This window comes from Berghia stephanieae, chromosome 11 (genome assembly GCF_034508935.2).
Source record: "Berghia stephanieae isolate SIO BIC M18660-M18661 chromosome 11, UCSD_Bste_1.3, whole genome shotgun sequence".
NCBI classification, from domain to species: domain Eukaryota; kingdom Metazoa; phylum Mollusca; class Gastropoda; order Nudibranchia; family Aeolidiidae; genus Berghia; species Berghia stephanieae.
This window is the reverse complement of record NC_088370.1, coordinates 8168630-8184267: the sequence shown is the minus strand read 5'-3', so window position 1 is coordinate 8184267 and position 15638 is coordinate 8168630. Positions and strand designations below refer to the sequence as shown.

The window sequence follows — 15638 nt, the reverse complement described above, 5'->3', positions numbered from 1 at the left end:
TGAAAAGTCTCTTTACTCACATTTTCTCACCCCACTCAGGTATAAAACGAGTACCTGGCTGTTAACAGCGTTGTCTTGTCCGAAGAAAAAAAGTAATATCGCCTAACAGGCGTCATGTTTCGTCCTACATGTTAAGTGTTACTGTTAGCTTGGGATCCCTTGTAAAGCGCTTTGAGCGTTTAGCGGATATTTTGCTATATTATTTGCTCATAGTTTAGACTTACTTACTTCTAACTTACTGCCTCCTCTTTGGTGATTCATAAACACACAAGGTCGACAGTAAGGAGCGCCAGTGACGTCTGTCTTTTGCCAGCTTCCGGATCTCACCCCAGTCCAACTTCTTAGACTTACCATCGCAATATGAAGACATCTGGATGGCATCCGTTTTCGTCTCAATGATGGAGTTGAGCTGGGGTCTCCTCGTGCACCAACATATATCGCCACTGTTCACGCAGAACACTCGGTAAAAGACTCGCCGGAAACGCAGGCTGATCGCTGAGTAGAGAACAAAGTTGATGGACGCGTTGATGCTCACCAGGACGTTGGTAACATTCGCCGCCATCTTCTTGACGTTGGACCAATAGCGCGTGAGCGTCACGTGACATAGGGAGAGATACGTCTGGTATGAGAGGAGTAACGCTCCGGGTAGCTGGCAGATGATGAAAACTAGCACGACTGTGATGAGCATTTTGGTGATTTTTTGCTGTTCTTTGTTATGAGAGTTTCTGTTTTTCTTACTATTGACGTCATTAGCGTTGTTGAGAGCGTAGTGATTGCAGTTTTGAGCAGGGGCGGCGGCGTGTGTGTTATGGATCGTGTTGGTTACTGTGTTAAGCTGAATTGTGGTGACCCCGTTCCCATTGCAACATGGGTTCTTGTAAAATCTGTATCCGTTGCGCTTAGCTTGCGATCCTTTTAGGACAAACCTGCTACGAGGAAATTTTGTATTATTCATTGGAATTTGGGCCATTTCCTTCCTGAGTTTTGCAGCTCGGATAAGGGTTAGGATTAGAATCCCGTTGAAAACGCACAGAAGTATGAGAGGAAGGAATGTAAACATCAGAACCAAAAACCAGTAGTACCCCACCCGTAGGCGGGCTCTTCTGCAAATGTCGTATACCGGAAGCGGTATTCCGTAACATTGGTGACGTCATTAGGCGAGGACGTGACCTCTAGTTCCCAGAATTCCGGGACCGTGCACAAAATGGTGGTCAAGGCAACAAGTGTTGTTACAATCCGGGCTCTTTGAGGTGTGCAGAGTGTTCGACCTGAAATTAGATCCGAAAATAAAATTAATTAAAATCAAATTAACTCTCTCCTTACCACCCATTTTCAGTGTCCCCCAAAATGTCACGCCCACCCAACACAAAATATTATTTTCTTACTTAAACAGAAATCTAACAAGTACAGTCTATGCATAATATTGTTCAGCAAAATGAGCTCTATGATACCGTGTCAAGTTTTTATAGCTACAACAACACATTTTCTTTAAATTTTGTGATGCGCAAAAGAAATCAGAAAGATAAAATTGTTGTTTGTATCGTAACGAATGTGACGATTTTCCGGTGGTTGGTACGGAGAGGGTTAAGCGATACAATTAAAACCAGCAATGATTATGTAGCTGGGTCAGTTGGATTCGGCGGACAGTAATTTGCGATAGACTAGCGCGTCCGATCTAAAGTTTAGCAAGTACATAATTCAATTCAAATTATCAGTTTCACGCTATAGAAACCGGGATAAACTCCGGCTCCACGGGCCTAATGGATCTGAAGGACAAGACCGGACCAGACCGGACAGCTCCTAGAAAACGAACCATTGATTTTATTCAGTCGTCCATTCAACCAATGGGATCATTTGTTACCTTCAGAGCTCTGAAGGACTACCACAGATATATTGCCGTATTCTGGGAAAACCCATATTAAAAAATTTGGCCAGAAAACTCGTCCTTCAAATACCGATCGATTTAAACGACTTCGGTGAAGTCCCGGGTTTGAGAGTTTTTGCCAAGATGAGAGTCGTTTAAATCGATCGGTATTTGAAGGACGAGTTTTCTTGCCAAATTTTTAAATATGGGGTTTTTCCAGAGTTCGGCAGTATAGACTATATATCTTATATTATTTGACCACGCGATGAGCGAGAATCCTGTCATAGTTAGATTAATAACCACGCTCAACACATTTGCATATCGTAAATCATTAATAATAAGTGAATATTCATGAAAGATTTTAAATTATATTTAATATTATCTAGATATGGAATTTCATCACCTAATAATAACCATGATATAAATATATCATCACAATAATATATTCCATTCCGTGAAAAATCCCCATATACATTCATGACGACTTCGCATTGAGACAAATTTATTGATGCTATGAGTCTAGTTAAAAATACCCTCATATCATCCGCCATCCGGAAATAACGTACCGACACACACAACTATGTGCAATCTTAAGCGCGTATAGTTTGATTGTTAGATTTTAGTGAGAACTAATCATACAAATGGCTGGCTAAAAACAATAACAAAGATCCGAGTGACGTCAATTTCACTCCAACTATTGATGATTATTGAAAACAAATTATATATTTATATATTAAAAGTAGTCCATCATAGCCATTAGACCAACGGTTTCTGTAGGGTGAAACGGATAAAAGCAGTTGCTTACTACCCTTTGGTAACAACAAGAGATGAAGTGAGTAGAAAAGTGCCAGAAGACAATAGAGAATAAAAATATTTCGCGGCGGTGATGGGATTTGAACCTGCGACCTTATTGGTACGACCACTCCGCCTTGCCGGTGAGAGCGTGACTCTACCGTATGAGCTATTCACGAACCCATATAAAATTCGTATCAAACTCAGGTCATTAATCACTAGAGCTCTCTCTCTCTCACCGACTACTTGAGACCGCGGGTCCAACACACAATGCTAGTTGTCTTAAAAGACTGAATATAATTATTCTATGTGCAAAAATATTACAAAAGAACAAAGATAAATAGAATTCCATATTTACTTCTTAATCTTCCAGTCAGGTTCCGACATCTGGTTGCCCCATTTTACATACCATTCATTTTTATAGTAGGAAATGAATAACGGATATGTGGTCTAGTGGTATGACACTCGCTTTCGGATCGGAAGGTCCTGGGTTCGAGCCTCGCACTCGGCGCATAGTTGAATCCTTGAAAAAGGCTCATTACTCACATTCTCTCACGTACTCAGGTGTAAACTGAGTACCTGGCCGTTAACAGCGTTGTCTTTGTCCGAAAAATTACAATATCGCCTAACAGGCGTCATGTCCCGTCCTACATGTTAAATGTTGCTGTTGACCAGGGACCCCTTGTAAAGCGCTTTGAGCACATTTAGTGGATATTGCGCTATACAAAAACTCAATTAAAATGGAGGATTTTTTTTTATTAAACGAAGTCATATGGACGTTCCCCCCCCCCCTTTCATCAACAAAACACGATGAATGAAACACTAAGGACGAATGAGAGATTTATTGAGAATGGCGTAGTTTGTCATTCGTAGCCATAATTAGGCCAAATGGAACCGGAGTTTATCCCGGTTACTATAATATCGTGAATCAGACAATAATTGCTTGCTATTTGTTCTATGGATAGGTAGGACACTAGTCTATCGCAAAGTACTTTCCGCCAAATCTAACAGACTCAGCTACCCATTCATTGCTGGTTGGATATGACAAGGTGATCAGAAAAATAACAGTGTAGCTAAGGTGAAGAACGCCTTTCTCACATTTTCTCTTATTCGTTGTTTCGTGTTTCATTTCATTTTGTGAGGCTATGTGGTCTTGTGGTATGACACTCGCTTTCGAATCGGAAGGTCCCGGGTTCGAGCCTAGCTCGGCACATAGTTTAGTCCCTGGAAAAGGGCTTTTTACTCACATTATCTCACCGTACTCGGAAGCAAAATGAGTACCTGGCCGTTACCAGCATTGTCTCTATCCGAAAAAAAGTGTAATATCGCCTAAAAGGTGTCATGTCTCGTTCTGCATATTAAATGTTGCTGTTGGCCAGGGACCTCGCTTTCAGCACGTTTAGAGGATATTCATCATCATCCATCGTGGCTTGTGCTCTTGAGCACGTTGCCGGTCAGCTGTCTCCACGAATCACGATCCTCTGTGGTGCGCATGAAATCTGTGTTGCTTTTAAAATCACATTTGGCCATTCTTAGGTTAATTAAATAAGTCATTCTTTGTCTTTCTCTAGCTCTCTTTCCTTCGATCATCCCAGATGTTACCAACTTTTCTATTCTGTCTCTTCTCCACACATGTGGATATTACGCTATATAAAAAGCTCATTTTATTTATTTATCTGTTTTGTTGATAAAGGGACCGCAAAACGTCCACAGTGTCTTCGTTAGATAATTTGAAGCTTTTGTTTCCATTTCCCATCGTTATTTATTATTTCTTCGAGCTTCGAGCTTCAAGCTGCAGCATTCTCATAAAAAAAAAATTATTACTAAATAAATGAGATCTCAAATTCCAGACACTCAACCTGTGACAGATTCATTTTACAAACTTTATTCTTTTTGTCAAGAATAACCCCCCCCCCCCCCACCCCGAAAATTTTTTTTAACCCCCCCCCCCCCCAAAAAAAAAAAAAAAAAAAACACATCTTGTCGTGAAATTAATGGTTCCTCTCAGACATCTTGTTGCTGTGCCGTTCAAGCTATAGATAGTATGCGATTGGCTAAGAAACTCACAACATTGCCATCCGGAAGAATAGATGGTATACGCTTGGCTAAGAAACTCACAACATTGCCATCCGGAAGTATAGATGGTATGCGCTTGGCTAAGAAACTCACAACATTGCCATCCGGAAGTATAGATGGTATGCGCTTGGCTAAGAAACTCACAACATTGCCATCCGGAAGTATAGATGGTATACGCTTGGCTAAGAAACTCACAACATTGCCATCCGGAAGTATAGATGGTATGCGCTTGGCTAAGAAACTCACAACATTGCCATCCGGAAGAATAGATGGTATACGCTTGGCTAAGAAACTCACAACATTGACATCCGGAAGAATAGATGGTATACGCTTGGCTAAGAAACTCACAACATTGACATCCGGAAGAATAGATGGTATACGCTTGGCTAAGAAACTCACAACATTGCCATCCGGAAGTATAGATGGTATGCGCTTGGCTAAGAAACTCACAACATTGACATCCGGAAGAATAGATGGTATACGCTTGGCTAAGAAACTCACAACATTGCCATCCGGAAGTATAGATGGTATGCGCTTGGCTAAGAAACTCACAACATTGCCATCCGGAAGTATAGATGGTATGCGCTTGGCTAAGATTCTCACAACATTGCCATCCGAAAGTATAGATGGTATGCGCTTGGCTAAGATACTCACAACATTGCCATCCGGAAGTATAGATGGTATGCGCTTGGCTAAGAAACTCACAACATTGCCATCCGGAAGTATAGATGGTATGCGCTTGGCTAAGATTCTCACAACATTGCCATCCGAAAGTATAGATGGTATGCGCTTGGCTAAGATACTCACAACATTGCCATCTGGAAGTATAAATGGTATGCGCTTGGCTAAGAAACTCACAACATTGCCATCCGGAAGTATAACGGACCAACACACACAACTATGTGTATCTAACCTTAAACGTTTATAGTCTGGTTAATACAGTATAATTGAGAATTACTCACAAACATAGATGGCCAAAAGAAATATAACAAAGACCTGAGTGACGTCAACTTCATTCTTCTATCTATTGACCTGGATGCCTTTATAACTATTATCTTATAGTATGAGCCTATTTGTGTGCTTGAGCTTTTATATAGCGCAATATCCACTAAATGTGCTCAAAGCGCTTTACAAGGGGTAAAAAAGCTCAATTTTTTTGGTATATAACGGGTGAACCATCAATTTTATCCGAGTCTAAAATAATCCATTTTTCAATATTCTCAAATCGATTTTCCACTATCTTTCCCCACTGGAATTTCACCCAGCGTCTGAAGAACGTCGGAAATCAATATGGAAAACATAAAAGGACATTAATCATTGTTAGGCTAGTATTTAGAGGCTTTTGTAACCCAACGGGGTCCTGAGAGCTCAGTTACAAGAGCACCCGGTTCATATGCAAAGGGACCAAGATCGATCCCCGGCTGCAGTTGAGATATTCATTTCTGACTCCCCCCCCCCCCCCACCCCCACACTGTCTACCCAGTAGTAATGGGTAGCTAGCTGGCTGGGTTTCTTAGACCTGGCGGAAAGATGTACTTTGTGATAGACTAGCGTCCCATCCATAGGGTAGCAAACCAAATGTTATTGTCCGTTTCACGCTAAGATAAAAAAAGATTCCCTTTATTATTCCAACAGGGGAAATTTGTCTCTAGGGTCTATTCCAAGGGAAGACTGGAATAACTCAGGCATTAGCCGCAGTGCGACGCCGCAAATTGATAAACTCCGGCTCCACGAGCATAATGGCTCTGAAGGACTACTTTTTGAATGGCTCATCGTGTCAGAACGGTGATATGTCGGATTGGACAGGTGTAGAGAAATGGGTAGCTGGCTGGGTTTCTTAGACCTGGCGGAAAGATGTACTTTGCGATAGACTGACGTCCTATCCAAGGGGTAGCAAACAAATTGTTATTGTCCGTTTCACGCTAAGGAAACCGGGATAAACTCCGGCTCCACGAACATAATGGCTCTGAAGGACTACTTTTTGAATGGCCCATCGTGTCAGAACGGTGATATGTAGGAGTGGACAGGTGTAGGGGAATGGGTTTATAGATAGTATGCATTTACTAAGAAGTTCACAACATTGCCACCCAGAAGTAAAACTGGCCAACACACAAAACTGTGTGTAACCTTGAAGGTTTATAGTCTGGTTAATACAGTTTAGAGAGAAGTACTCATGAACGCAGATGGCAAAAAACAATAACAAAGACATGAGTGACCTCATCTTCGAACTATCTATAGCCACAACTATCAAACTTGGGGTTAAACTACTGTAGAGTAAATGCGGCTCACTCTGTGGTCTTGTGGTCGGTATGACACTCGCTTTGGGATCGGATGGTTGGTCGATCCTGGATTCGTGCCTCGCTCGGCGCATAGTTGAGTCCTTGGAAAAAAAGGCTCTTTACTCATATTCTCTCACCGTACTCAGGTGTAAAATAGAAGAGCGTGGCTCAGTGGTACGGTCTTTGATTCGTACCTGAAAGGTACCGAGTTCGATCACCCGCCGCGCTCTGTGGCCTTGAGCAAGTCACCTCGCCCCCCAGCTCACTTTGCGGCGCTGCACTGCAGCTGACGTCTGGGTTATTACAGTCTTCCCATGGAATAGACCCAAAAGACAAATTTCCCCTTGGGGATGAATAAAGGGAATTTCATTTATTATTTATTTATTTTATTACTCAGGTGTAAAAGTAGATGTGTTGCACAAAATAAACCTGCTTAAGACAAATGTATATTGATGGTCGATGGATCAAACCTGTGAAGGCAGTCTCGATTTTTACGATCGGCGGATCAAAACTCTGACGTCATCAGACGTCTAATCCGCCAAAAATTCAATAAAACATGGTGCGTAAAGCTCGTATACTATATAGACATCAGAGATTTGATACGCCGACCACCGATATTGTATAATAATAATAATAATAATAATAATAATAATAATAATAATAATAATAATAATAATAATAATAATAATAATAATAATAATAATAATAATATAATGATAATGATAATAATAATAATAATAATAATAATATAATAATAATAAAAATATAATAATAATAATAATAATAATAATAATAATATAACAATGAAAATAATAATAATAATAATAATAATAATAATAATAATAATGATAATAATAATAATAATAATAATAATAATAATAATAATAATAATAATAATAATAATAATAATAATAATAATAATAATAATAATAATGATAATAACAATAATTATAAATCTTTATTGTCCTAAAAAAGTGTCAGTTTGTCATATGGTTACACATTCACAACAATACAATATAGATATAGACACACTCACACAGATGCACACTAGTATGGTAACCAATATGAAGACTTTCCTGCAGTTGATAAGGAGAGGGTCAACTTTAATGTATCTTTTTTACGAATCTGGTTCACCCGGACTTAATACTGTTTTGAGAGCATGGGTCACATTAAAAAAAAAAACAAAAAAAAAACAAACAAAAAAAAACGGACAAACAAATAAAACAAAACAAAACAAGCAAGCAACGGCTAAGGAACAGAATCATTTTTATCCGTTTATATCAGATGAATAATTAATTGATAATGAACCAGAAAATGACATTCTAGCAGATAGGTGTGCGCTTGGCTAAGAAGCTCACTACATTGCCATCCGGAAATATTCGGACCAACACACAAACCGATGTGTGGTAACCTTAAACGTTTAAAGTCTGGATAATACGGTTTAGTGAGAATTACGACTAAATGCGGATGGCGGATTTTAAAATCTCAAACATGCTCTCTACAAATCAACTTTATCATCTTATTAATTAAACAAAGACCATTCTTCAAAGTTTGTGATGTACAAAATAAATCAGAAAAAGAAAGAAATGTATATTGCGTCGTTATAAAAATGTGACGATTTTCCTGTAGGTGTTAAGGGGAGGGTTAATCCTTGTCTCAGGGTAAATACTCTTCAACAGTCGTAACGTCACTTCCTTCCTAATGACGCATGGTAACTTCGTAACACTGGCTCTAAACTATCGGAACAACGGCGGACGCCCGTATGAAATATTTCTCCGGCGAGGATAAAAGCGTATCCAGAGGGAAAAACCCCATAAATTTGATCATGTTTTGACTTTTACACATTCTGATCACAAGGCATATGAAAAGTTCTAGCCAGCTTGAAGAATAAAAAGTAATGATTTTTTAAAATTTAGAACCAAGATGGCCGCCGTTGCCAGACGGCGTTACATCAGACTACTGAATCCAATTACTGAATATTGAAGTTAACTATGGCGACTACAATTTTTATTACCTAAATATTACGAATTTTCAAAAATTCAATTTTGCAGGCCTGTTTTTGTATAACTTTGATTATAACTCTCATTTTGATGCCAGTTGTTTTGTCAGTTCATTTGTTTACTTTTCATTATCTGTCGTCCCACAAAAAACTGATGAAAAGGAAATTTTTATTTAGTTTTTCCAAATAGATAATATCGGAGAATTTTGTGGCGAATGTTCATCATCCATCGTGGCTTGTGCTCTTGAGCACGTTGCCGGTCAGCTGTCTTCACGAATCACGATCCTCTGCGGTGCGCATGAAATCTGTGTTACTTTTTAAGTCACATTTGGCCATTCTTAGGTTATTTAAATAAGTCATTCTTTGTCTTCCTCTAGCTCTCTTTCCTTCGATCATCCCAGATGTTACCAACTTTTCTATTCCGTCTCTTCTCCACACATGTCCCAGAAACCGTAACTGCCTCTTTCTGATGGGATCGATCGGTATGCTTCTCTTTCTCACGAATGTTTGGAGAAAAATACCCCTGTGAGCTTTTATATAACCGTACTCAAAGCGCTCTATTAGGGGTCCCTGGCCAATAGCAACACTTAACACCTAGGATGAGACATGACGCCTGTTAGGCGATAATGCACATTTTTTTTTCTCGGACAGAAACAACGCTGTGAATGACCAGGAACTCATTTTACATCTGAGTACGGTGAGAGAATATCAGTAAGTAAAGAGCCTTTTCCAAGAACTCAACTCAACTATGCCCAGAGCGAGGTTCGAATCCAGGACCACCCCATCCGAAAGCGAGTGTCATACCACAAGACCACATAGCCGAATGATATATTTGTACAACCTGAGGAAAGCACTTATCTCGCTCTGATGAAAAAATGCTTTTGTTCTTGTTGAAACAGAATTTTCCGACAATATGACAGATTGAAGCGGAGCGACAGTCAACACATTTAGTTAGACATTTATCTCGCTATAGATAATATAGATAGAATGCGCTTGGCCAAGGAGTTCACAACATTGCCATCCGGAAGTATAACGGACCAACACACAAACTCTGTGTAACCATGAACTTTTACAGTCTGGTTAATACAGTTTAGTGAGAACAACTCACAAACGCGGATGGCAAAAACAATAACAAAGGCCTGAGTGACGTCATCTGCATACTATCTATAGATAGTTCGAAGATGATGTCACTCAAGCCTTTGTTATTGTTTTTTTCCGCGTTTGTGAATGATACTCACTAAACTGCATTACCCCGACTATGAAAGTTCATGGTTACACAGAGTTTTGTGTGTTGGTCCGTCATACTTCCGGATTGCAATGTTGTGAGCTTCTTAGCCAAGCGCCTTTTATCTATACGCTTGGCTAAGAAACTCATAACTTTGCCATCCGGAAGTATAACGGACCAACACACAAAACTTTGTGTATCCATGAACGTTTATAGTCAGTTTAATACAGTTCAGTGAGCATTACTCATAAACGCGAATGGCAAAAAAAAAAAAAAAAAAAAATAAAAATAAAAATAAAAAATAACAAAGACACGATTGACGTCATCTTCGAACTATCTATACATGAAGAAAAACCCCCATGTATTCCATCTTCACAGCGCTCATGCATGCACGATTAAAACAAATCTGTCAATATTCATGCTTGCTTTTAACCATAGGATTTCATGACCCGCAGAAGCCTAAATTATTCACAAAAACCAACATCCGGAGACACGCCGATGGGATCATATTTCAGGATTGTAGGTTTCCGGTCATCGATCACAAGTCACGACAATTTTCTCCCTTGAGAGGTTTTGACACTTTGGTACTCGTTGGTAAGTCGTGTGAGTTTTTGTGGTATCGATACGTTATGACAAACGATACCAGCGACACGATAATCACATCTGCCGTACTCTGGGAAATCCCATATTTTAAAAAATTGCCAGAAAAACTCATCCCTCAAATGTGACCCATCGTCTCAAAACGGTATTAGGTCGGGATCAACTTTCTGAAAATTGAATTTATTGACACAAATAAGAAGCTTGGAACCGATTCCACTTCTTTATGGTAGAGAATAGATACAATCCATTGCAAACGACTCTAACGTCGTATTTCTCATCATTTCATGTCTAAATCCATTTTTCTGAGTCTTAGCCATCCCGACATAATACCGCTTTGAGGCGGTGGGTCACAAATATCGATCAATTAAAATGACCCTCATCTTAGCAAAAACAACCAAAAAAAAAAAACAAAAAAAAATCCCTCTCAAACCTGGGACTTGAGGAAGACTTCGCAAGGTCCCAGGTTTGAGAGTTATTGCTAAGGTGAGGGTCATATAAATCTATCAATATTTGAAGGTTGAGTTTTCTGGACAAATTTCTGTTTTGTCAATCGCTTCTTCTTCTTCTTCTTCTTCTTCTTCTTCTTCTTCTTCTTCTTCTTCTTCTTCTTCTTCTTCTTCTTCTTCTTCTTCTTCTTCTTCTTCTTCTCCTCCTCCTCCCCCTCCTTCTCCTCCTTCGACAACAACAATATCATCATCAACAACAACAATAACAACAACAATAACCATACCAATAACAACAACTTCAACAACAACAAGAAGAAGGACAATATAAACAACATCCACACCATAAATACGACTAATACTAATACATCTATCACAATTAAAACACATTGGACAAGAAACGTGATCGCTAAGTCTTTAACCCTCTCCTTACCACCTATTTGAAAATCGTCACACTTGTTACGATTCAACCGTCACTTTTCTCATCCAGATTTCATTTCTTTTTGCCATAGCTATAAATAACGTGACATTCTGTAATAATATTATCTATAGAATGTACTTGTTGCTTTTCTGTTTGAGTAAGAAGTGTCTGTTTTTGTGTTGGGTGGGTGTGATGTTTTGGGGAAAATTTTGAAAATGGCTGGTAAGGAGAGGGTTAAAGCTTAACAAATTATTCATCGGATGCGCCAAATTACAGATCTGTAAATATCGGGGGCTTCCAAAGACAATTTATTGATTTCTTCGTCAACAAGGCGTCAGTGTTTTCCCCTCATCTGATTTCATCTTTTCAAGGCTTTTCCTGGTGTCAATCGAAGTTTCTCAAAGAACTAAAATGCAGGGTTGTTTGAGGTTATCCATCCAGATCTAAACTCTTGTAGTATTAATCAATTTTTGGTGTATAGATAGAAAAGTTGGCATCACTCAGATCTTTGTTATTGCTTTTTGTCATCCACGTTTATGAGTAATTCTCACTAAATTGTATTAACCAGACTAAACGTTTAAGGTTACACATAGTTTTGTGTTTTGATCGGTGTGTCTTTTTTACGAAACCCGCCGAAACCCACCGAAACCCGCCGAAACCTGCCGAAACCCGACGAAACCCGACAAAGTTATGGGAAGTAGGTAGCAGGTAGGGACTCAGGGAAGTGTACACCATAGGGGAGTGAACCTGGGACTGGGTTCCGGCGGGTTTCGTAAAAAAGACACACCCATGTTGATCCATTATACTTCCGGATGGCAATGTTATTATGAGTTTCTTAGCCAAGCGCATACTATCAATAGACACGAATAATGTCTCAAATGAAAATAATTCGTTTTTGATGGTGCGCAGCAAATGTATCTTACTATTAAACAAAAGCTCGGAGAGGAGATGGACGCCACCGAGCTATAGATAGAACAAAGTTGACGTCACTCAGATCTTTGTTATTGTTTTTTGCCATCCACGTTTATGAGTAATTCTCACTAAACTGTATTAACCAGACTATAAAAGTTAATGGTTACACATAGTTGTGTGTGCTGGGCCTTTATACTTCAGGATGGCAATGTTATGAGCTTCTTAGCCAAGTGCAAACTATCTATAGATAGTTCGAAGTTGACGTCACTCAGGTCTTTGTTATTGTTTTTTGCTATCCGTGTTTAAGAGTAATTCTCACTAAACTGTATTAACCAGACTATAAACGATCATGGTTACACACAGTTTTATGTCTTGGCCCTTTATACTTCCGGATGGCAATGTTGTGAGCTACTTAGCCAAGAGCATTCTATCTATAGATAGTATGCAGATGACGTCACTCAGGCCTTTGTTATTGTTTTTGCCATCCGCGTTTGTGAGTTTATTCAATTTGTCATTATATCTAGAAGTATTTTAAAAACTCTAGAACAAACCTTGATAGATTTGTGAAAGTTTAAAATTTCTTAATTTGACCATTGTTTTGATTTCAGCCGCCATTTTGATTTGTTAAATATTGAAAGGTAGTGCAAAGCAGTCCGAGAGTTGTTTTTTTTTCTATTAGGGTTATCTCGAGAGGTTAGTCATAAGTCTTATTAAAGGTGCTAGGAAGTTTGTTTTTCCATAAGTTAAGTAAAGGGGAGACATTCCGAAAGCTCCTACATCCCCAGTATTCTTTCACTTTGTATTTCCACCTTTGATCTTTTGTCAGGCGTTTATTTATTCAATTTGTCATGATTTTTTCTATTAGGGTTAGCTCGAGATCGGATGATATTTTTTTCCTATTAGTGTTAGTCATAAGTATTATTAAAGTGCTAGGGTGTTTGTTTTTCCTATTGGGGTTAATTAAAGGTACTAGGTTTAATTTTTTCTTTGGGTTAGTTGAGGGAATATATTATTAAATATATTATTGGGCCACACAGAAAAATCAACCGAAGATATACCAAATTACACATACAACGTTGTTTACCAATCTGCCCTCATTAAATGATGGTGAGTACAGTATCGAATGAAAATAGTTCTTTCCCCGCGAAATTGCGGGCTTTTTACTAATAATAATAATAATAATAATAATAATAATAATAATAATAATAATAATAATAATAATAATAATAATAATAATAACAATAATAATAATAATAATAACAACATATTCATGCCCTGTAGTCTGTAGTGTTTTGTAATTCTCGGCATGTTTTCAACCGGTGTATGTTTGTGTGTGTGTGTGTGTGTGTCTGTATGTGTGTGTCTGTATGTGTGTATGCGTGTGTGTGGGTGTGTGTGTGTGTGTGGGTGTGTGTGTGTGTGGGTGTGGGTGTATGTTTGTGTGTGTGTGTGGGTGTATGTGTGTGTGGGTGTGGGTGTGTGTGTGTGTGTGGGTGTGGGTGTGTGTGTGTCATCAGCTTGTTAGCGTGTCGTGTAACAAGAACAGAGCTAGGATTTCAAAATACTGAAATCCCAGAATTTCATTATTCTAATTCTACCCATTTAATGATTTCATTGCTTCATGTTGTTGTTGTTGTTGTTGTTGTTGTTGTTGTTGTTGTTGTTGTTGTTGTTGTTGTTGTTGTTGTTGTTGTTGTTGTACCACTGATGGCTAGAAAATCATTTTTTTACAAAGTCCCAGATTTGAGAGTATTTGCCAAGACGAGGCGGCGGGGTGGAGGGGGGGGGGAGGGCCGTTGGTTCAGCGGCAAGGTCTTTGCTTCGTACCCTAAAAGTATATATTATATACTTTTTAGAATAATACAGTAACATATCATGTGATCGATGACTAGGTTGGACGAAAACATGAATATAGATCGCTCCCGTTGCCGTGTAATGAGCATGTTGTCTGCAGAGGTTCTGTAGTTGCATTTTTGTCTGAAGAGTGTTGTCGGGTTGTTCGGTGATAATTATCGTTTGTTTCGAGATGATAACAACACACTCTCTATATTGTAATACATTTATAGAGAATGGCAAGGTCAATTTAACGACGTTCATGACACCCAAACACGGGTGGGTAGATCAATTTTCCCCGAGTGACGGGTATCGCGATATCAAAGTAGTCGATTCTTTGGCCTTGTAAACTCGAGTACAAAGAATTGGAGTCGTAATTATATTCGATTTTTTGTTTGTTTGTTTGTCTTCAACTCTTGTTAATGACATCGTTGGCGGGAGGGCGATTCCCGCCCTTCTTTCTTTGATGTTATTTTGATGTCTTTGGCCGCTTTGATGTCACCTCTTTTCAGTCCAACCCCCCCCCCCCCCCCCATTCCCTCCCTCTCTCCTCTTGGCTTATCTGTTATGTCTGGAGTCTAATCTCAAAATGCAATCAATGAATTAATTAATAATGAAAAGTTAATGAACAATTCCATTACTGGCTCGTTAACCCTTTGATATTACGGCTATGTGGTCTTGTGGTATGACACTCGCTTTTGGATCGGAAAGTCCTGGTTCTAGCCTCGCTCGGCGCATTGTTGAGTCCTTGGAAAAAAAAGGCTCTTTACTCACATTTTCTCACCGTACTTAGGTGTAAAATGAGTCCCTGGCCGTTAACAGCGTTGTCTCTGTCGGAAAAAAATGGTAATATCGCCTAACAGGCGTCATGTCTCGTTCTCAATGGCACGTGTTGGTTAGGGGACCATTTGTAGAGCGCTTTGAGCATGTTTAGTGGATATTGCGCTATATAAAAGGTCAAATTTTTATCCCAACCTTACGCCAGGTCTGATGTACTCACTCTACGTCTGCGAGAATCAATTCCTATTTCTTGTTTTGTGTCTTCAAATGAGTATCTAGTTCTTCTTCTTCTTCTTCTTCTTCTTCTTCTTCTTCTTCTTCTTCTTCTTCTTCTTCTTCTTCTTCTTCTTCTTCTTCTTCTTCGTCTTCTTCTTCGTCTTCTTCTTCGTCTTCTTCTTCTTCAAGTACCAAGTC

General features: G+C 39.1%; 1 protein-coding gene across 1 annotated transcript in view; it reads right to left on the bottom strand.

Moving 5' to 3' along the window:
* Positions 1-235: 235 nt before the first annotated feature.
* Positions 236-15638, bottom strand: part of LOC144956319 (G-protein coupled receptor daf-37-like) — a 34710-nt gene continuing 19307 nt past the window's right edge. Inside the window, 3 exon segments of the mRNA XM_078886818.1 lie at positions 236-778; positions 971-1089; positions 1092-1268. Of these exon segments, the coding sequence (XP_078742944.1) occupies positions 236-778; positions 971-1089; positions 1092-1268 (839 nt within the window).